At 47.6% G+C, this 21677-nt stretch overlaps 2 protein-coding genes across 4 annotated transcripts in view; both read right to left on the reverse strand.

Annotated features, from left to right (window-relative positions):
• The window catches only part of LOC106611425 (papilin), a 147602-nt gene extending 132964 nt beyond the window's left edge, over positions 1-14638 (reverse strand). Inside the window, exons 1-3 of one of the 2 annotated variants that reach the window (XM_045723758.1) lie at positions 14314-14638; positions 4609-4672; positions 2234-2337 (exon numbers count right to left, since the gene is read on the reverse strand). In XM_045723758.1, the coding sequence (XP_045579714.1) occupies positions 2234-2337; positions 4609-4665 (161 nt within the window). In that variant the 5' untranslated portion in view covers positions 4666-4672; positions 14314-14638. The remainder of the gene's footprint in view (positions 1-2233; positions 2338-4608; positions 4673-14313) is intronic. The other variant, XM_045723759.1, reaches the window with a different exon arrangement.
• A 2564-nt stretch (positions 14639-17202) lies between these two features.
• LOC106611427 (adhesive plaque matrix protein) lies at positions 17203-21362 on the reverse strand. Of its 2 annotated transcripts, none has more exons than XM_045723760.1 (2): positions 20328-21362; positions 17203-19987 (listed from the first exon to the last, which is right to left on the reverse strand). In XM_045723760.1, exon 2 carries the CDS (start codon positions 18749-18751, stop codon positions 17360-17362), a length of 1392 nt encoding a protein of 463 aa, XP_045579716.1. In that variant the 5' UTR covers positions 18752-19987; positions 20328-21362; the 3' UTR covers positions 17203-17359. The 2 variants fall into 2 exon arrangements, with proteins under 2 accessions (XP_045579716.1, XP_045579717.1); XM_045723761.1 differs by lacking the exon at positions 20328-21362 and adding an exon at positions 20280-20306.
• Between the last annotated feature and the right edge of the window lie 315 nt (positions 21363-21677).

Raw genomic sequence — 21677 nt, forward strand, 5'->3', positions numbered from 1 at the left:
CCTAGTGGACAGAGAAACACAGGGGTAGCCTAGATTAGACAGAGAAACACAGGGGTAGCCTAGAGTGGACAGAGAAACACAGGGGTAGCCTAGATTAGACAGAGAAACACAGGGGTAGCCTAGTGGACAGAGAAACACAGGGGTAGCCTAGATTAGACAGAGAAACACAGGGGTAGCCTAGTGGACAGAGAAACACAGGGGTAGCCTAGATTAGACAGAGAAACACAGGGGTAGCCTAGTGGACAGAGAAACACAGGGGTAGCCTAGATTAGACAGAGAAACACAGGGGTAGCCTAGTGGACAGAGAAACACAGGGGTAGCCTAGATTAGACAGAGAAACACAGGGGTAGCCTAGTGGACAGAGAAACACAGGGGTAGCCTAGATTAGACAGAGAAACACAGGGGTAGCCTAGTGGACAGAGAAACACAGGGGTAGCCTAGATTAGACAGAGAAACACAGGGGTAGCCTAGTGGGCAGAGAAACACAGGGGTAGCCTAGATTAGACAGAGAAACACAGGGGTAGCCTAGTGGACAGAGAAACACAGGGGTAGCCTAGATTAGACAGAGAAACACAGGGGTAGCCTAGTGGACAGAGAAACACAGGGGTAGCCTAGATTAGACAGAGAAACACAGGGGTAGCCTAGTGGACAGAGAAACACAGGGGTAGCCTAGATTAGACAGAGAAACACAGGGGTAGCCTAGAGTGGACAGAGAAACACAGGGGTAGCCTAGATTAGACAGAGAAACACAGGGGTAGCCTAGTGGACAGAGAAACACAGGGGTAGCCTAGATTAGACAGAGAAACACAGGGGTAGCCTAGAGTGGACAGAGAAACACAGGGGTAGCCTAGATTAGACAGAGAAACACAGGGGTAGCTTAGTGGACAGAGAAACACAGGGGTAGCCTAGATTAGACAGAGAAACACAGGGGTAGCCTAGAGTGGACAGAGAAACACAGGGGTAGCCTAGATTAGACAGAGAAACACAGGGGTAGCCTAGAGTGGACAGAGAAACACAGGGGTAGCCTAGAGTGGACAGAGAAACACAGGGGTAGCCTAGATTAGACAGAGAAACACAGGGGTAGCCTAGTGGACAGAGAAACACAGGGGTAGCCTAGATTAGACAGAGAAACACAGGGGTAGCCTAGAGTGGACAGAGAAACACAGGGGTAGCCTAGATTAGACAGAGAAACACAGGGGTAGCCTAGTGGACAGAGAAACACAGGGGTAGCCTAGATTAGACAGAGAAACACAGGGGTAGCCTAGAGTGGACAGAGAAACACAGGGGTAGCCTAGATTAGACAGAGAAACACAGGGGTAGCCTAGTGGACAGAGAAACACAGGGGTAGCCTAGATTAGACAGAGAAACACAGGGGTCGCCTAGTGGACAGAGAAACACAGGGGTAGCCTAGATTAGACAGAGAAACACAGGGGTAGCCTAGAGTGGACAGAGAAACACAGGGGTAGCCTAGATTAGACAGAGAAACACAGGGGTAGCCTAGTGGACAGAGAAACACAGGGGTAGCCTAGATTAGACAGAGAAACACAGGGGTAGCCTAGAGTGGACAGAGAAACACAGGGGTAGCCTAGATTAGACAGAGAAACACAGGGGTAGCCTAGTGGACAGAGAAACACAGGGGTAGCCTAGATTAGACAGAGAAACACAGGGGTAGCCTAGTGGACAGAGAAACACAGGGGTAGCCTAGATTAGACAGAGAAACACAGGGGTAGCCTAGTGGACAGAGAAACACAGGGGTAGCCTAGATTAGACAGAGAAACACAGGGGTAGCCTAGTGGACAGAGAAACACAGGGGTAGCCTAGATTAGACAGAGAAACACAGGGGTAGCCTAGTGGACAGAGAAACACAGGGGTAGCCTAGATTAGACAGAGAAACACAGGGGTAGCCTAGTGGACAGAGAAACACAGGGGTAGCCTAGATTAGACAGAGAAACACAGGGGTAGCCTAGTGGACAGAGAAACACAGGGGTAGCCTAGATTAGACAGAGAAACACAGGGGTAGCCTAGTGGACAGAGAAACACAGGGGTAGCCTAGATTAGACAGAGAAACACAGGGGTAGCCTAGTGGACAGAGAAACACAGGGGTAGCCTAGATTAGACAGAGAAACACAGGGGTAGCCTAGTGGACAGAGAAACACAGGGGTAGCCTAGATTAGACAGAGAAACAGGAAAGTAAGAAAGAAAGAAACAACAAAGAACAACAACACTCTCTTACCTCTGGCTGACACATCTCCTGGTCCTTATGGTAACCCCACTCCCACAGCTCCGACTACATTCTCCATAGGGACTCCATTCCTCCCAGTAGTCCCCATTGGGTAGCTGGACATACACAACAACACGTTATGGGCTGTGTCCCAAATGGCACCCTATTCCCTATTGAGTGCACTACTTTAGACCAGGACCCACAGGGCTTTATAGGAATACGATACTTTAGACCAGAGCCCATGCCAATGACGGAGTCTGGTAAAGCAGGCAAAGCTCCTGACTCAGCCTACCTCGTGTCTACAGCCTACCTCGTGTCTACAGCCTACCCCCCTGTCTACAGCCTACCCCCCTGTCTACAGCCTACCCCCTGTCTACAGCCTACCCCCCTGTCTACAGCCTACCCCCCTGTCTACAGCCTACCCCCATGTCTATAACCTACCCCCCTGTCTACAGCCTACCCCCCTGTCTACAACCTACCCACCTGTCTACAACCTACCCCCCTGTCTACAGCCTACCCCCCTGTCTACAGCCTACCCCCCTGTCTACAGCCTACCCCCCTGTCTACAGCCTACCCACCTGTCTATAACCTACCCCCCTGTCTACAGCCTACCCCCCTGTCTACAGTCTACCCCCTGTCTACAGCCTACCCCCCTGTCTACAACCACCCCCCTGTCTACAGCCTACCCTCCTTTCTATAACCTACCCCCTGTCTACAGCCTACCCCCTGTCTATAACCTACCCACCTGTCTACAGCCTACCCCCCTGTCTACAGCCTACCCCCTGTCTACAGCCTACCCCCCTGTCTACAGCCACCCCCCTGTCTACAGCCTACCCTCCTGTCTATAACCTACCCCCTGTCTACAGCCTACCCCCTGTCTATAACCTACCCACCTGTCTACAGCCTACCCCCTGTCTACAGTCTACCCCCTGTCTACAGCCTACCCCCCTGTCTACAACCTACCCACCTGTCTACAGCCTACCCCCCTGTCTATAGCCTACCCCCCTGTCTACAGCCTACCCCCCTGTCTACAGCCTACCCCCCTGTCTACAGCCTACCCCCCTGTCTACAGCCTGGCTCAGGGTTCCCTATCTCAGACACTCTATCTATGCCTCTCTACACTGTCTCACCATCTACCTCACCACTACCCTGTTACCTACCTCACCACTACCCTGTCACCTACCTCACCACTACCCTGTCACCTACCTCACCACTACCCTGTCATCTACCTCACCACTACCCCCTCACCTACCTCACCACTACCCTGTCACCTACCTCACCACTACCCTGTCATCTACCTCACCACTACCCTGTTACCTACCTCACCACTACCCTGTCACCTACCTCACCACTACCCTGTCACCTACCTCACCACTACCCTTCACCTACCTCACCACTACCCTGTCACCTACCTCACCACTACCCTGTCTCCTACCTCACCACTACTACATATTGATCCATAGTGCTGTATGGTACAGTGAGGGCCTCCATAGTGCTGTATGGTACAGTGAGGGCCTCCATAGTGCTGTATGGTACAGTGAGGGCCTCCATAGTGTTGTATGGTACAGTGAGGGCCTCCATAGCGCTGTATGGTACAGTGAGGGCCTCCATAGTGCTGTATGGTACAGTGAGGGCCTCCATAGTGCTGTATGGTACAGTGAGGGCCTCCATAGTGCTGTATGGTACAGTGAGGGCCTCCATAGTGCTGTATGGTACCGTGAGGGCCTCCATAGTGCTGTATGGTACCGTGAGGGCCTCCAAGTCAACCAGTGTGTTTTTCCAGTACTCCTTTTGCTATTCTCATTTTTCTAGTCCTCCTGGTTTTGACCCTTGCCTGTTTCTGGACTTTGTACCCGCCTGCCTGACCATTCTGCCTGCCTTGACCACGAGCCTGTCTGCCATTCTGTACCTCCTGGACTCTGATCTGGTTTTGACCTTTTTGCCTGTCCACGACCATTCTCTTGCCTAATCCTTTGGATTATTAAACATGGTAAGACTCCAACCATCTGCCTCCTGGGTCTCGCCTTGTGCCTTGATACATTTGTAAAATAAAAAATAAAAACATATTTCCTCTTTGACATTATGGGGTATTGTGTGCAGACCAGTGACACAACATCGCAATTTAATCCATTTTAAATTCAGGCTGTAACACAACAGAATGTGTAAAAAGTCAAGGGGCTGTGAAGACTTTCTGAAGGCACTGTATCTATCCAAAGTACAGGGGGTGCTGTATGTGACCTCTGTATGATGGATATAACACCTTACTGTAACATAGGTTAGATGTGACCCCTGTACCTGACCGACTGCTTTTCCCACCTGACTATATGTATTCCCTGAATATAATAATATTATAAAATACTATTCAGATGTACATCACATCTGCTTACCAGGAGAGCTGGAGCCAGGAACAGCTGCAGAGCAGACAGATACCACAGCATGTTCATCTTTCGCCTGGTGGAGATGAAAGGACGACAAGTTAGTCTTATAAAGTTATACTGTCGTTATTCTAAATTACCTGTAGACCTTCTAGCCTGTAGACCTTCTAGTCTGTAGACTTTAAATCAAATCAAACTTTATTTTGTCACACGTGCCCGAATTCAACAAGTGTAGACCTTACCGTGAAATGCTTTACTTACAAGCCTTTAACCTCTCTAGGGTAGGGGGCAGTATTTGCACGGCCGGATAAAAAACGTACCCGATTTTAATCTGGTTATTACTACTGCCCAGAAACTAGAATATGCATATAATTGTTTGATTTGGATAGAAACACCCTAAAGTTTCTAAAACTGTTTGAATGGTGTCTGTGAGTATAACAGAACTCATATGGCAGGCAAAAACCTGAGAAGATTCCTTACGGGAAGTGCCCTCTCTGACCATTTCTTGGCCTTCTACACTCTCTTTATTGAAAACTGAGGATCTCTGCTGTAACGTGACACTTCCTACGGCTCCCATAGGCTCTCAGAAGGCGGCAGAACGTTGAATAATGACTTTGCAGGCCATGGCTGAAAAACAGTAGCGCATTTGGATAGTGGTCTATCAGAGAACAATGAGACTGGGGGCGCGTGCACGAGACGACTCCATGTTTTTATTTTTTCGTCTTTGAACGAAAACAGGGTTTCCCGGTCGGAATATTATCGCTTTTTTACGAGAAAAATCGCATAAAAATTGATTTTAAACAGCGGTTGACATGCTTTGAAGTACGGTAATGGAATATTTAGAATTTTTTTGTCACGAAGCGCGTCACCCTTCGTCACCCTTCGGATAGTGTCTTGAACGCACAAACAAAACAGAGGATATTTGAACATAACTATGGATTATTTTGAACCAAACCAACATTTGTTATTGAAGTAGAAGTCCTGGGAGTGCATTCTGACGAAGAACAGCAAAGGTAATCTAATTTTTCTTATAGTAAATCTGAGTTTGGTGTGGGCCAAACTTGGTGGGTGTCAAAATAGCTAGCCCGTGATGGCGAGCTATCTACTCAGAATATTGCAAAATGTGCTTTTGCCGAAAAGCTATTTTAAAATCGGACATAGCGATTGCATAAAGGAGTTCTGTATCTATAATTCTTAAAATAATTGTTATGTTTTTTGTGAACGTTTATCGTGAGTAATTTAGTAAATTCACCGGAAGTTTGCGGTGGGTATGCTAGTTCTGAACGTCACATGCTAATGTAAAAAGCTGGTTTTTGATATAAATATGAACTTGATTGAACAAAACATGCATGTATTGTATAACATAATGTCCTAGGAGTGTCATCTGATGATCAAAGGTTAGTGCTGCATTTAGCTGTGGTTTGGGTTTATGTGACATTATATGCTAGCTTGAAAAATGGGTGTCTGATTATTTCTGGCTGGGTACTCTGCTGACATAATCTAATGTTTTGCTTTCGTTGTAAAGCCTTTTTGAAATCGGACAATGTGGTTAGATTAACGAGAGTCTTGTCTTTAAAATGGTGTAAAATAGTCATATGTTTGAGAAATTATAGTAATAGTGTTTCTAAGGTATTTGAATATCGCTCCACGGGATTCCACTGGCTGTTGAGTAGGTGGGACGATTTCGTCCCACATACCCTAGAGAGGTTTAACCAACAGTGCAGTTCAAGAAGAGTTATTAAAATATTTACCAAATAAAGTAAAGAAAAAAAATAATAAAAAGTAACACAACAACGAGGCTATATACAGGGGTTACCGGTACCGAGTCAATGTGCGGAGTTACAGGTTAGAGGTAATTTGTACATGCAGGTAGGGGTGAAGTGACTATGAATAGATAGTAAACAGCGAATATCAGCAGTGTCATAGTCCGGTGGCCATTTGATTAATTGTTCAGCAGTCTTATGGTTTGGAGGTAGAAGCTGTTAAGGAGCCTTTTTGTCCTAGACTTGGCGCTCCAGTACCGCTTGCCGTGCGGTAGCAGAGAAGTCTATGACTTCGGTGACTGGAGTCTCTGACAATTTCATGGGCTTTCCTCTGACACTGTCTATTATATAGTTCCTGGATTGCAGGAAGCTTGGTCCCAGTGATGTACTGGGTCGTACGCACTACCCTCTGTAGCACCTTGCGGTCAGAGGCCGAGCAGTTGCCATACCAGGCGGTGATGAAACCGGTCAGGATGCTCTCGATGCTGTAGAACTTTTTGAGGATCTGGGGACCCATGATAAATCTTTTTAGTCTCCTGAGGGGGGAAAAGGTTTTGTCGTGCCCTCTTCACAACTGTCTTGGTGTTAATGGGGGGCCTGGTCAGCTCTCCTTTTCCTGTAGTCCACGATCAGCTCCTTTGTCTTGCTCACATTGAGGGAGAGGTTGTTGTCCTGGCACCACACTGCCAGGTGTCTGACCTCCTCCCTATAGGCTGTCTCATCATTGTTGGTGATCAGGCCTAACACTGTTTTGTCATCAGCAAACTTAATGATGGTGTTGGAGTCGTGTTTGGCCACGCAGTCGTGGGTGAACAGGGAGTACAGGAGGGGAATAAGTACACCCCTGAGGGCAGTGTTGAGGATCAGCGTGGCAGACGTGTTGTTGCCTACCCTTACCTCCTGGGGGCGGCCCTTCAGGACGTCCAGGATCTATTTCCAGATGGAGGTTTTTAGTCCCAGGTTCCTTAGCTTAGTGATGAGCTTCGTGGGCACTATGGTGTTGAACGCTGAGCTGTAGCCAATGAACAGCATTCTCACAGGTGTTCCTTTTATCCAGGTGCGAAAGGGCCGTGTGGAGTGCAATTGAGATTGCGTCATCTGTGGATCTGTTGGGGCGGTATGCGAATTGGAGTGGGTCTAGGGTATCCGAGAGGATGCTGTTGATGTGAGCCATGACCAGCCTTTCAAAGCACTTCATGGCTACCGACGTGAGTGCTACAGGGCGGTAATCATTTAAGCAGGTTACCTTCACTTCCTTGGGCACAGGGACTATGGTGTTCTGCTTGAAACATGTAGGTATTACAGACTCAGTCAGGGACAGGTTGAAAATGTCAGTGAAGACACTTGCCAGTTGGTCCACGCATACTTTGAGTACACGTCCTGGTAATCCTTCTTGCCCCACGGCTTTGTGAATGTTGACCTATTTAAAGGTCTTGCTCACATCAGCTACAGAGAGCATTATCACCAGAACAGCTGGTGCTCTCGTGCATGCTTCAGTGTTGCTTGCCTCAAAGCTGGTGGTCCCAGCGCGCACGACCCACGTGGAGTTCCAGGTCTCCGGCAGCCGGTCAACTGCCGGTCTGCGGCCAACAAGGCAGATTTAATCTCAGCCTATGCTACCCTCCAGTCCCTCGACTTCTTGGCGCTGACGGAAACATGGATTACCACAGATAACACTGCTACTCCTACTGCTCTCTCCTCGTCTGCCCACGTGTTCTCGCACACCCCGAGAGCTTCTGGTCAGTGGGGTGGTGGCACTGGGATCCTCATCTCTCCCAAGTGGACATTCTCTCTTTCTCCCCTGACCCATCTGTCTATTGCCTCCTTTGAATTCCATACTGTCACAGTTACCAGCCCTTTCAAGCTTAACATCCTTATCATTTATCGCCCTCCAGGTTCCCTTGGAGAGTTCATCAATGAGTTTGACGCCTTGATAAGTTCCTTTCCTGAGGATGGCTCACCTCTCACAGTTCTGGGTGACTTTAACCTCCCCACGTCTACCTTTGACTCATTCCTCTCTGCCTCCTTCTTTCCACTCCTCTCCTCTTTTGACCTCAGCCTCTCACCTTCCCCCCCTACTCACAAGGCAGGCAATACGCTTGACCTCATCTTTACTAGATGCTGTTCTTCCACTAATCTCATTACAACTCCCCTCCAAGTCTCCGACCACTACCTTGTATCCTTTTCCCTCTTGCTCTCATCCAACACTTCTCACTCTGCCCCTACCCGGATGGTATTGCGCCGTCCCAACCTTCGCTCTCTCTCCCCCGCTACTCTCTCCTCTTCCATCCTATCATCTCTTCCCTCTGCTCAAACCTTCTCCAACCTATTTCCTGATTCTGCCTCCTCAACCCTCCTCCTCCCTTTCTGCATCCTTTGACTCTCTATGTCCCCTATCCTCCAGGCCGGCTCGGTCCTCCCCTCCTGCTCCATGGCTCGACGACTCATTGCGAGCTCACAGAACAGGGCTCCGGGCAGCCGAGCGGAAATGGAGGAAAACTCGCCTCCCTGCGGACCTGGCATCCTTTCACTCCCTCCTCTCTACATTTTCCTCTTCTGTCGCTGCTGCTAAAGCCACTTTCTACCACTCTAAATTCCAAGCATCTGCCTCTAACCCTAGGAAGCTCTTTGCCACCTTCTCCTCCCTCTTGAATCCTCCTTCCCCCTCCCCTCCCTCTCTGCGGATGACTTCGTCAACCATTTTGAAAAGAAGGTCGACGACATCCGATCCTCGTTTGCTAAGTCAAACGACACCGCTGGTCCTGCTCACACTGCCCTACCCTATGCTTTGACCTCTTTCTCCCCTCTCTCTCCAGATGAAATCTCGCGTCTTGTGACGGCCGGCCGCCCAACAACCTGCCCGCTTGACCCTATCCCCTCTTCTCTTCTCCAGACCATTTCCGGAGACCTTCTCCCTTACCTCACCTCGCTTATCAACTCATCCTTGACCGCTGGCTACGTCCCTTCCGTCTTCAAGAGAGCGAGAGTTGCACCCCTTCTGAAAAAACCTACACTCGATCCCTCCGATGTCAACAACTACAGACCAGTATCCCTTATTTCTTTTCTCTCCAAAACTCTTGAACGTGCCGTCCTTGGCCAGCTCTCCTGCTATCTCTCTCAGAATGACCTTCTTGATCCAAATCAGTCAGGTTTCAAGACTGGTCATTCAACTGAGACTGCTCTTCTCTGTGTCACGGAGGCTCTCCGCACTGCTAAAGCTAACTCTCTCTCCTCTGCTCTCATCCTTCTAGACCTATCAGCTGCCTTTGATACTGTGAACCATCAGATCCTCCTCTCCACCCTCTCCGAGTTGGGCATCTCCGGCGTGGCCCACGCTTGGATTGCGTCCTACCTGACAGGTCGCTCCTACCAGGTGGCGTGGTAAGAATCTGTCTCCGCACCACGTGCTCTCACCACTGGTGTCCCCCAGGGCTCTGTTCTAGGCCCTCTCCTATTCTCGCTATACACCAAGTCACTTGGCTCTGTCATATCCTCACATGGTCTCTCCTATCATTGCTATGCAGATGACACACAATTAATCTTCTCCTTTCCCCCTTCTGATAACCAGGTGGTGAATCGCATCTCTGCATGTCTGGCAGACATATCAGTGTGGATGACGGATCACCACCTCAAGCTGAACCTCGGCAAGACGGAGTTGCTCTTCCTTCCGGGGAAGGACTGCCCGTTCCATGATCTCGCTATCACGGTTGACAACTCCATTGTGTCCTCCTCCCAGAGTGCTAAGAACCTTGGCGTGACCCTGGACAACACCCTGTCGTTCTCCACTAACATCAAGGCGGTGACCCGATCCTGTAGGTTCATGCTCTACAACATTCGCAGAGTACGACCCTGCCTCACACAGGAAGCGGCGCAGGTCCTAATCCAGGCACTTGTCATCTCCCGTCTGGATTACTGCAACTCGCTGTTGGCTGGGCTCCCTGCCTGTGCCATTAAACCCCTACAACTCATCCAGAATGCTGCAGCCCGTCTGGTGTTCAACCTTCCCAAGTTCTCTCACGTCACCCCGCTCCTCCGCTCTCTCCACTGGCTTCCAGTTGAAGCTCGCATCCGCTACAAGACCATGGTGCTTGCCTACGGAGCTGTGAGGGGAACGGCACCTCCGTACCTTCAGGCTCTGATCAGGCCCTACATCCAAACAAGGGCACTGCGTTCATCCACCTCTGGCCTGCTGGCCCCCCTACCTCTGAGGAAGCACAGTTCCCGCTCAGCCCAGTCAAAACTGTTCGCTGCTCTGGCACCCCAATGGTGGAACAAGCTCCCTCATGACGCCAGGACAGCGGAGTCAATCACCACCTTCCGGAGACACCTGAAACCCCACCTGTTTAAGGAATAACTAGGATAGGATAAAGTAATCCCTCTAACCCCCCCCCCCCAAAAAAAAAGATTTAGATGCACTATTGTAAAGTGGTTGTTCCACTGGATATCATAAGGTGAATGCACCAATTTGTAAGTCGCTCTGGATAAGAGCGTCTGCTAAATGACTTAAATGTAAATGTAAATAAAAGGCATTTAGCTCATCTGGTAGGCTCGCGTCACTGGGCAGCTCGCGTCCTGGTTTCCCTTTTGTACTCCGTAATAGTTTTCAAGCCCTGCCACATCCGACAAGTGTCACAGCCGCTTATAGTCTGTTACAGTCTGTAGACCTTATACTCTGTATCCATATTTTCTGTTTTTGTTTTTCACAACGTCAGCAGTGATGCTAAACGGAGCAGTGTGGGAGCTACAGTTCTGGCGTTTACGTTGGAAGTTTTGGTCGGCTATGGCCAGCCAGCCAGCCAGTCAGCCAGCCAGCCAGCCAACTAACCTCCAACCAACCAACAAATCAACCAGCCAACCAACCAACTTCCAATCAACCAGCCAGCCAACCTCAAGAGAGAAGGCACCACCAGCCCATCTATATCTGTAATGACAGAGAGAGTTTGTTGGGAAACCAAACCATTTCAGAGCATCACTTTTGGACATTGCCATTCTGTAAATAAACAGAATAGTCAGCGTTGGAACCAGAACCATCTGTACAGCAGAAGAGTGCACAGCACCAGAACCATCTGTACAGCAGAAGAGTGCACAGCACCAGAACCATCTGTACAGCAGAAGAGTGCACAGCAAACCTGCCATTCTCCCTCTCTCTGGACTTAATTGCTTTATTGAGATGAAATATTGTCACTACGCTGTGTTGTTCTGTGTGGTGATCAGCTGGAGAGCCTGTTGTTTGTTTTCCTTGGCTGTTATGTTATCAGGGCAGCTGGTAACTGGCTGACATGGCTTGCTGGACCCAGTAAACCCTCCCTAGACCCTGAGACTAGCCTAGCCTGCTGGACACAGCCACTCCCTAGCCCCTGAGGCTAGCCTAGCTTGCTGGACACAGACACTCTTGACCCCCTGAGACTAGCCTAGCCTGCTGGACACAGTAGACCCTCCCTAGCCCCTGAGACTAGCCTAGCCTGATGGACACAGACACTCTTGACCCCTGAGGCTAGCCTAGCCTGATGGACCCAGTAAACCCTCTCAACCCCCTGAGACTAGCCTAGCCTGCTGGACCCAGACACTCTTGACCCCCTGAGGCTAGCCTAGCCTGCTGGACCCAGACACTCTTGACCCCCTGAGGCTAGCCTAGCCTGATGGACTCAGTAGGTCAGTGCTACCAGCCTGACAAGCTCTCTGGGGTTGCCTGCTGATAGCCACCTAGCCCACTGGATGGCTACCGGCTATTTGTTTGATTTCCGACTGTTATCAGGGCAGTAGGGGGGTTTCTGTAGCCTGATGATGCCGGACTGTACCTGCCACGCCCTCTCTACCCCTTGAGACTAGCTTATTATACTGGAGCTACCAGCCTAGTATACCGGACCTACCAGCCTAGTATACCGGAGCTACCAGCCTAGTATACCGGAGCTACCAGCCTAGTATACCGGAGCGATCTGCCTAGTATACCGGAGCTACCTGCCTAGTATACTGGAGGTTACCCACAGGGCTACAGGTAGCCTCCTAGCCTGGTCCAAGACCTGTTTGTGCTGTCTTTCCAACTCCTATTGTCATTGGCCACCAAACATAATGACCTTAGGAGTTGACATTGGCAAGACGGCACAAACAGATCTGGAACCAGGCCATGCGTAGCCTACCGGACGCCCACACACTCTACAAACACATTTAGCCCAGGTCAGGCCGCTGGATGGTTGGTGGGTGGACACTCCATGTGATTGGGGTAGAGCGGGGCAGAGCGGGGGGGGGCAGAGCCGGAAGCTGGGGGGGGGGGGCAGAGACGGAAGCTGGGGGGGCAGAGCCGGAAGCTGGGGGGGCAGAACCATCTTCTTAGCTTTGCTTTGCTTTTCCTCGGGGGGCTTTCTTTTGTTTTCATCTTATGTTTGTTGACGTCACGCCTGCTCCCGCTATCTGGCGCTCATCACACACACACACCTATCACCAAGGTTACGCGTGTCAGCGCTTCATTGGACTCATCTGGACTATTTTACTTTATTGATTGCCTCCCCTATATCTGTCACTTCCTCAGTTTCTTCCCCTTAACGTTGTTTTGTTTCCCCTGTCCAGACGCTGTCCTTGTTCTGTTTCACGTCCAATATTTATTAAAATGTTCATTCCCTGTACTTGCTTCTCGTTTACCAGCGTCTGTCCTTACAGTAGTAAATATTTCAGCTTTTATTTGTATCGTTTATTTGTCGTTTTTTTCCTGTAAAGCACATTGCGTTGCATTCGATGTCTGAAATGTGCTGTAGAAATAAAGCTTGATTTGATGCTACCAAGGATTCTGGGAGGCAGCGAGGGGTGGCAGCGAGGGGAGGCTGGGTGGCAGCGAGGGGAGGCTGGGTGGCAGCGAGGGGCAACATAGCGGACACTGCTCGGGACTGATCTAACTGCCCATAATTGCACTCACTTGAAGCTTGTTATTGGCGTCAGCGTCCCTATGAACCTATTGTGCTCAACTTATTATGGCAAGGATTCAACTCTCACTAACGCTTCGAACACACCGACAGCATCATTGCGTAACACACCGACAGCATCATTGCGTAACACACCAACAGCATCATTGCGTAACACACCGACAGCATCATTGCGTAAAATAGCAAGCAGAATCATCTGGATATGTATGCTACATAAGTTCAACATTCACCTCCTGCTACCATTTCTGTCAAGCCGTCTAGCATACTGTCCGACGCATACGATAAATCCAAAGAACGCACCACACCGAACGCACTGCAACTGCCTCTGTAACCGCAATGCTGCAAGGTAAACGCAGCTTCATGGGGAAATTAATGTAATTCTGGTGTACCACAATGCAAAAAAAAACTGTCGGTGTGATCGAAGCGTAACACCATCAATGGATTGGGCTGCACAAATTCAGTACTGAGACCAGACCCATTCCTGGTCCACAGTAGCAAAGACGCACACATGTAAAAACACACTTGCACACACACGCACACACACACACACACACACACACACACGTGAGCGCGCGTGTCGAATACACACATGCACGCATACATACTGTCCATCAAAAAAGTAATGCATATTGTGAATAACTTATTTAATCAGTGTTGTGATAACAGGATAAAGCAAGTACAGTTAAGTGTTTTTTGTGTGTACATGCTGAACACTAAGTATTGCATAGAATAAAATAGAAACAGGGAGAAAAAAAATTTAGAGTGAAAAAAAAGTGATGCTGTCCACACTGCCAGTCTGTGCATGCTGCTGTTGAGAGTCCCACAGCAGGGTGGAGATAGCCCAAACCCTTTGGGGGAAACTATTTGCCAGAAGAAAAAAAACTATAGCCTCGGTTTGTAATCTGTGAGTTCTGCTCATGTTAGTTCATTTGTAAACTCGGGAAATAAATAGCCCAGTAGTAGGTTACAAATGTAGAAAAACAACTCTTGTAAAAGTCAATATGCCTCAAAAATCCGAATAAAAAGTTGTTAGAATTTACCTGGTGAGCGTTTCTGCGTCCCTTCAACTCTCCCCCCCAAAAAAAACACCTTGTGAATTTTCGCTGCGCTGGTGTTGTGGTGCCTCTGGGTTCCAAGGGAGGGTTTTAGTTCTAGAGCCCTGTTTATGTCGTTGTAAGACAACTCCTGCTCTGAACAGATTCTCTAGCTACTAGACACTTTTCCTTTCTCTTTTTAACAGGATATTGAAACCAGGAGAAACAGTCGAGTCTATAGCCACTGGAAGTAGTTTGTGGGTGCTGCAAATTGTTTTCTTCAAAGGGGAGAGTTACCCGCGCTACAGACGCCTATTATTAAAGGCCTAGTCCACTACTTTTGGGGGTGAAAACGTTTATTTATTTTTTTCATTCGTGGGGGGAGTGGGGTGTTGCAGCACCCTCAGAACCCTTACTTCCAGCAGCTATGGTCCAGTCGGTGTTAAAACCTCCTCTGTCAGAGTCACTCAGGCTAACCGCATCTTGCCTTGTCTACGTGGTGGTGGTCACATTGCGCCAATGTGCAGAAGTCAAATCGAGACTTTATTTTGAGGCTATAATTTCAGATTGTAAAAATAACTGTTAATGAGCATTTGTAGATTTAAAGATCCTTCTTCACAGCATGAATATGCAGGATTTAACTTTTAATTTGTTATTTTCGTTTTTACATGCCAGTGGTTATAGAATTACAATGAGTCTAGCACGGGGTAGCAGGTAGCCTAGTGGTTAGCGCATTGGACAAGTAGCCAAAAAGTTGTTGGATTGAATCCCCGAGCTGACAAGGTAAAAATCTGTCATTCTGCACCTGAACAAGGCAGTTAACCCACTGTTCCCTGGTAGGCTGTCATTATAAATAAGAATTTGTTCTTAACTGACTTGCCTAGTTAAATAAAAAATATATAAAAAATATAAAAATTGCAGTGTCGGGTTATGTGTAATAACAGCTTTACTATTACCAGGGTGTACATAGAGGTACATGTGTATCTACGGGTCTTTCACCCAGACCCTTCAAAGTTCAACATGTTAAATCAGAGAAAAACACAATAGATTATATCATATATTATAAATATATCTGTAGGCCAACATGATCTATTATGTCTTCACAGCGAGGAGAGAGAAGCTGTGAACAAGGAATTGTCACGTCCTGACCATAGTAAGCTGTTATTTTCTATGGTAGAGTAGGTCAGGGCGTGACAGGGGGGGACGGGGGGGGTTTCTAGTTTAGTTTTTCTATGTTGTCATGTTCTAGTTTTGTATTTCTATGTTGGGTTGTTCTAGTATTGTATTTCTATGTTGGGCTTTGTTTGGGATGATCTCCAATTAGAGGTAGCTGGTCATCGTTGTCTCTAATTGGAGGTCATATTTAAGTTGGTGTTTGTCCCACCTGGGTTTGTGGGGGATTGTCTTTGAGTAGTGTATGTTTCACCTCTGCGTCACGGTTTGTTGTTTTTGTTAGTTCAGTTTATTGTTTAAGTATCGCATAGTTTCACGCTGAAAATAAAATGTTTAACGACACACACACACACTGCACTTTGGTCCGCTCATTCCTACGACAACCGTGACAGAAATACAACCGATTAAGATAGAATTTATATGACCATGCACCAAAACACATCTATGTAATCACAGATCTGTATGTGGCTGAAAGAGTGTGTCATCAGCCTAAATCAACCTTGAAGGGCTCCAAGACCCCAAGTGGTGCCCTAAATCAGGTCTCAAAAGAGCTGGTTGTGTTTTCTACATTTTGGAGAACTTAATTATTTATTTATTTATTATTTAACTAGGCAAGTCAGTTAAGAATAAATTCTTATTTACAATGACTGCCTAGGAACAGTGGGTTGACTGCCTTGTTCAGGGACAGAACGACAGATTTTTTTTTTTACCTTGTCAACTCTGGGATTCAATCTAGCAACCTTTCGGTTACTGGCCCAATGCTCTAACCACTAGGCTACCCTGCGGCCTCGGCAGTTAAGGATCATAAAGGAGAGAAATGAAATATACCAAAGTAATACATCTAAGGTTGAACATGTCAACCATACACTATAAATAAGGGGTGTCATAAGCCTAAAGCGTGAATGGCTTCAAGGCAGATGTCATAATCACTAACAATTAGTTGTGTTTTCCCACATTTTGGAGAATTTTCCTGAAGGAAATTAAGTGTAGCAATGGGAAATAAACCACGAAAGGAACTATATATAATACAAAGAAAGACCTTGTAAAAGAGACGTTTAGACGTCAACATGTTAATATCTGTTGTATCCAAGACCATTGATCCCTACCATGTCTCTTGTTAAACTATCACTTGAGAAGTACAGAGACGATCAGTTACTTAGTAAACAGAGACGATCAGTTACTTAGTAAACAGAGACGATCAGTTAGTTAGTAAACAGAGAGGATCACTTAGTTAGTAAACAGAGCGGTTATTTGGGTTTTTTTTTTTTAAAGAGGAAACCGCCAGAGCCCATATAATGACTATGTTTATGAAAACTACCAACATGTGTTCCCAGAACTGGCTTCCCCTCCCCCCACCACATCTCTTTCAGGGGTGAGGTTTCTCTCCTCTCTTTCGGGGGGGGGGCTTGGTGGGGGTTTTACGAGCACAGTGATTTAAGCTTCGGCTCGCTTTTAGACAGAAATAGCGAAAACAGACTGTTATTATGGACAGCCCAGTAGTACCTAGTGGTAGATCTGGGCTGTGGAATTATGGATAAAATTACATTTTTATTTGCCGCAGGCGCTAAATACCTTACCGTGAAATGCTTATTTACAAGCCCCTTAAACCATCAATTCAAGAGCCACTATGAGATTTCTCCCTCCGCATGTAAACAGAATGAGCGATATAACATTCTCAATAAAGACCAATGGTAGCCGTCACATATTCATCAAGATCTTTATTACAATCTTAAATCTCTTCAATTCATTTTTGGTTTGTTGTTGAATCGTTCACTTGATCATAAGAGCTTAGAACTTTGATACTTGATACATTTGTACAGTTTGGGACCTGGACGTTTTCCCGAAATTATGTCAATGAAATTTACAGGGAATTAAGTTATCAAATTGTAGGGAAAGCATGTATTGGTCTCTGATGAAAGACCAAATAAGACAGTAGTACTATAAAGTGGTCATCACTCAGACTTGGGTCTATGATAGCCATAGGGGGAAGACTCAGGTCTATGATAGCTAGAAGGGGAAGACTCGGGTCTATGATAGCCATAGGGGGAAGACTCGGGTCTATGATAGCCATAGGGGGAAGACTCGGGTCTATGATAGCCATAGGGGGAAGACTCGGGTCTATGATAGCCATAGGGGGAAGACTCGGGTCTATGATAGCCATAGGGGGAAGACTCAGGTCTATGATAGCCATAAGGGGAAGACTCAGGTCTATGATAGCCATAAGGTGAAGACTCAGGTCTATGATAGCCATAAGGGGAAGACTCAGGTCTATGATAGCTAGAGGGGGAAGATTTGGGTCAATGATAGCTAGAGGGGGAAGATTTGGGTCTATGATAGCCATAGGGGGAAGACTCAGGTCTATGATAGCTAGAAGGGGAAGATTTGGGTCTATGATAGCTAGAGGGGGAAGACTTGGGTCTATGATAGCCATAGGGGGAAGACTTGGGTCTATGATAGCTAGAAGGGGAAGACTCGGGTCTATGATAGCTAGAAGGGGAAGACTTGGGTCTATGATAGCTAGAAGGGGAAGACTTGGGTCTATGATAGCTAGAAGGGGAAGACTTGGGTCTATGATAGCCATAGGGGGAAGACTTGGGTCTATGATAGCTAGAGGGGGAAGACTTGGGTCTATGATAGCTAGAGGGGGAAGACTTGGGTCTATGATAGCTAGAGGGGGAAGATTCGGGTCTATGATAACTAGAAGGGGAAGACTCAGGTCTATGATAGCTAGAAGGGGAAGACTCAGGTCTATGATAGCTAGAAGGGGAAGACTTGGGTCTATGATAGCTAGAGGGGGAAGATTCGGGTCTATGATAACTAGAAGGGGAAGACTCAGGTCTATGATAGCTAGAAGGGGAAGACTCAGGTCTATGATAGCTAGAAGGGGAAGACTCAGGTCTATGATAGCTAGAAGGGGAAGACTCGGGTCTATGATAGCTAGAGGTGGGAGACTTGGGTCTATGATAGCTAGAGGGGGAACACTCAGGTCTATGATAGCTAGAAGGGGAAGACTCAGGTCTATGATAGCCATAGGGGGAAGACTCAGGTCTATGATAGCTAGAGGGGGAAGACTCGGGTCTATGATAGCTAGAAGGGGAAGACTTGAGTCTATGATAGCTAGAGGGGGAAGACTCGGGTCTATGATAGCTAGAGGTGGGAGACTCAGGTCTATGATAGCTAGAAGGGGAAGACTTGGGTCTATGTTAGCTAGAGGGGGAAGACTCGGGTCTATGATAGCTAGAAGGGGAAGACTCAGGTCTATGATAGCCATAGGGGGAAGACTCAAGTCTATGATAGCTAGAGGGGGAAGACTCGGGTCTATGATAGCTAGAAGGGGAAGACTTGAGTCTATGATAGCTAGAGTGAGGAATGGGGATGGGGGCGTGGGTCTATGATAGCTAGAGTAAGGAATGGGGATGGGGGAGGGGGAGAACTTGGGTCTATGATGGCCAGAGTAAGAAATGGGGATGAGGGAGAGAGCAATCAGGGTCCATATTCACAAAGTGACTCACACTCTATGACAAAGTAGAATAGCCATTGTCCACTTTTGTCATGTCCATCCTATGTACCCCATAGATGTAGATACCAAAGACTATAAATAATGAAAACTCTGCAGGTTGCCAAGTGTCCATCTGATCTCCTGTATACCCCAAGCAGTTCCAAGTACCACGCCTGGCTCAATGCCCATCAGTGATGTAATCCTCTGTGTGTTGGGGCTTCTTGATCTCCTCGCGCCGCCGTCTGAGCGTGCATGGCATAGAGGTGGATAGAGGGTGCATTTGATGGTAATCTAGCAGAAGGGGTACTCAACTCTTACTCTACAAGGTCCGGAGTACAGCTGATTTATTTGTTCTAACGGATCATTAATATCACCCCACCTGGTGTCCCAGGTCTAAATCAGCCCCTGTTCATTAATATCACAACCACCTGGTGTCCCAGGTCTAAATCAGCCCCTGATCATTAATATCACAACCACCAGGTGTCCCAGGTCTAAATCAGCCCCTGATCATTAATATCACAACCACCTGGTGTCCCAGGTCTAAATCAGCCCCTGATCATTAATATCACCCCACCTGGTGTCCCAGGTCTAAATCAACCCCTTATTATTAATATCACCCCACCTGGTAACCCAGGTCTAAATCGAGCGCTGATCATTAATATCACCCCACCTGGTATCCCAGGTCTAAATCAGCCCCTGATCATTAATATCACCCCACCTGGTGTCCCAGATCTAAATCAGCCCCTGATCATTAATATCACCCCCACCTGGTGTCCCAGGTCTAAATCAGCCCCTGATCATTAATATCACCCCACCTGATGTACCAGGTCTAAGTTAGCCCCTGATCATTAATATCACCCCACCTGGTATCCCAGGTCTAAATCAGCCCCTGATCATTAATATCACCCCACCTGGTGTCCCAGATCTAAATCAGCCCCTGATCATTAATATCACCCCCACCTGGTGTCCCAGGTCTAAATCAGCCCCTGATCATTAATATCACCCCACCTGATGTACCAGGTCTAAGTTAGCCCCTGATCATTAATATCACCCCACCTGGTATCCCAGGTCTAAATCAGCCCCTGATCATTAATATCACCCCCACCTGGTGTCCCAGGTCTAAATCAGCCCCTGATCATTAATATCACCCCCACCTGGTGTCCCAGGTCTAAATCAGCCCCTGATCATTAATATCACCACCACCTGGTGTCCCAGGTCTAAATCAGCCCCTGATCATTAATATCACCCCCACCTGGTGTCCCAGGTCTAAATCAGCCCCTGATCATTAATATCACCCCACCTGGTGTCCCAGGTCTAAATCAACCCCTGATCATTAATATCACCCCACCTGGTGTCCCAGGTCTAAATCAAGCCCTGATCATTAATATCACCCCACCTAGTGTCCCAGGTCTAAATCAGCCCCTGATCATTAATATCACCCCACCTGATGTCCCAGGTCTAAATTAGCCCCTGATCATTAATATCACCCCACCTGGTGTCCCAGGTCTAAATCAGCCCCTGATCATTAATATCACCCCACCTAGTGTCCCAGGTCTAAATCAGCCCCTGATCATTAATATCACAACCACCTGTTGTCCCAGGTCTAAATCGGGCCCTGATCAATAATATCACCCCACCTGTTGTCCCAGGTCTAAATCAGGCCCTAATCATTAATATCACCCCACCTGGTGTCCCAGGTCTAAATCAGCCTAGTTAAATAAAAAGTTACATTACAAAAAAAAATTGAAAAAAAATAGGAAAATTAAAAAGAGGAAGAATTAAAGAAAGAAAGAAAAAAGAAGTGGAACTGGCTTGGAGGCCCAGATGTGAATTTAAGGGCTCGAGTAAATCTCTATAGAATAAGACCTCACGTGTTCAAGCACCAGGGTGTGGTTATAGTCGGGCAGTGAACACATGATCACCCAATCCAGTATCAGATGTTTGTTTTTTTTGTTGGTCTAATCAACACTATCACACTTACCAACCAACCCAGCCACTGTAATTTGATAGATGCTCAAGATTTCGTTTGAGGATCTTCCAACCTGGCTGTTACTAACTACAGGGTTTTTTCATTTCCTGTAGAACACCATGTGAGCACAATGATTGTGTCCCAAATGGCACACTCTTTCCTTTTTAGTGCACTCCTTATAGGGTATAGGGTGCCAGGTAGGACTATAGGCCCTGGTCAAAAGTAGTGCACTAAATAGGGACTAGGGTACCATTTGAGACACACACACACACACACACACACACACACACGCGGTACCCTTTTAAATGTCTCCGTTACAGTTTACCTCAGAGCTCTCCAGCCCTGTTCCTGGAGAGATACCGTCCTGTAGGTTTACACCAGGGCCCTCCAGCCCTGTTCCCAGAGATCCACCGTCCTGTAGGTTTTTGCGCCAACCCTATTCTAGAACACCTGATTCTAATAATTAGCTGGTTGAAAAGATGAATCTGGTTAGTTACAACTGGGGTTGGAGCAAAAACCTACAGGAGGGTCGCTCTCCAGGGACAGGGTTGGAGGGCCCTGGTGTAAACCTACAGAAGGGTATCTCTCCAGGGACAGGGTTGGAGAGCCCTGGTTTAAACCTACAGGAGGGTAGCTCTTCAGGAACAGGGTTGGAGAGCTCTGGTGTAAACCTACAGGAGGGTGTCTCTCCAGGGACAGGGTTGGAGAGACCTGGTGTAAACATACAGG

Source organism: Salmo salar, chromosome ssa09, assembly GCF_905237065.1.
Source record: "Salmo salar chromosome ssa09, Ssal_v3.1, whole genome shotgun sequence".
Lineage (NCBI taxonomy): Eukaryota > Metazoa > Chordata > Actinopteri > Salmoniformes > Salmonidae > Salmo > Salmo salar.

Coding starts and splice junctions, on each gene's coding strand:
- LOC106611427 (XM_045723760.1), bottom strand. CDS start 18,751: ATGGCTATCATAGACCTGAGTCTTCCCCTTCTAGCTATCATAGACCCG.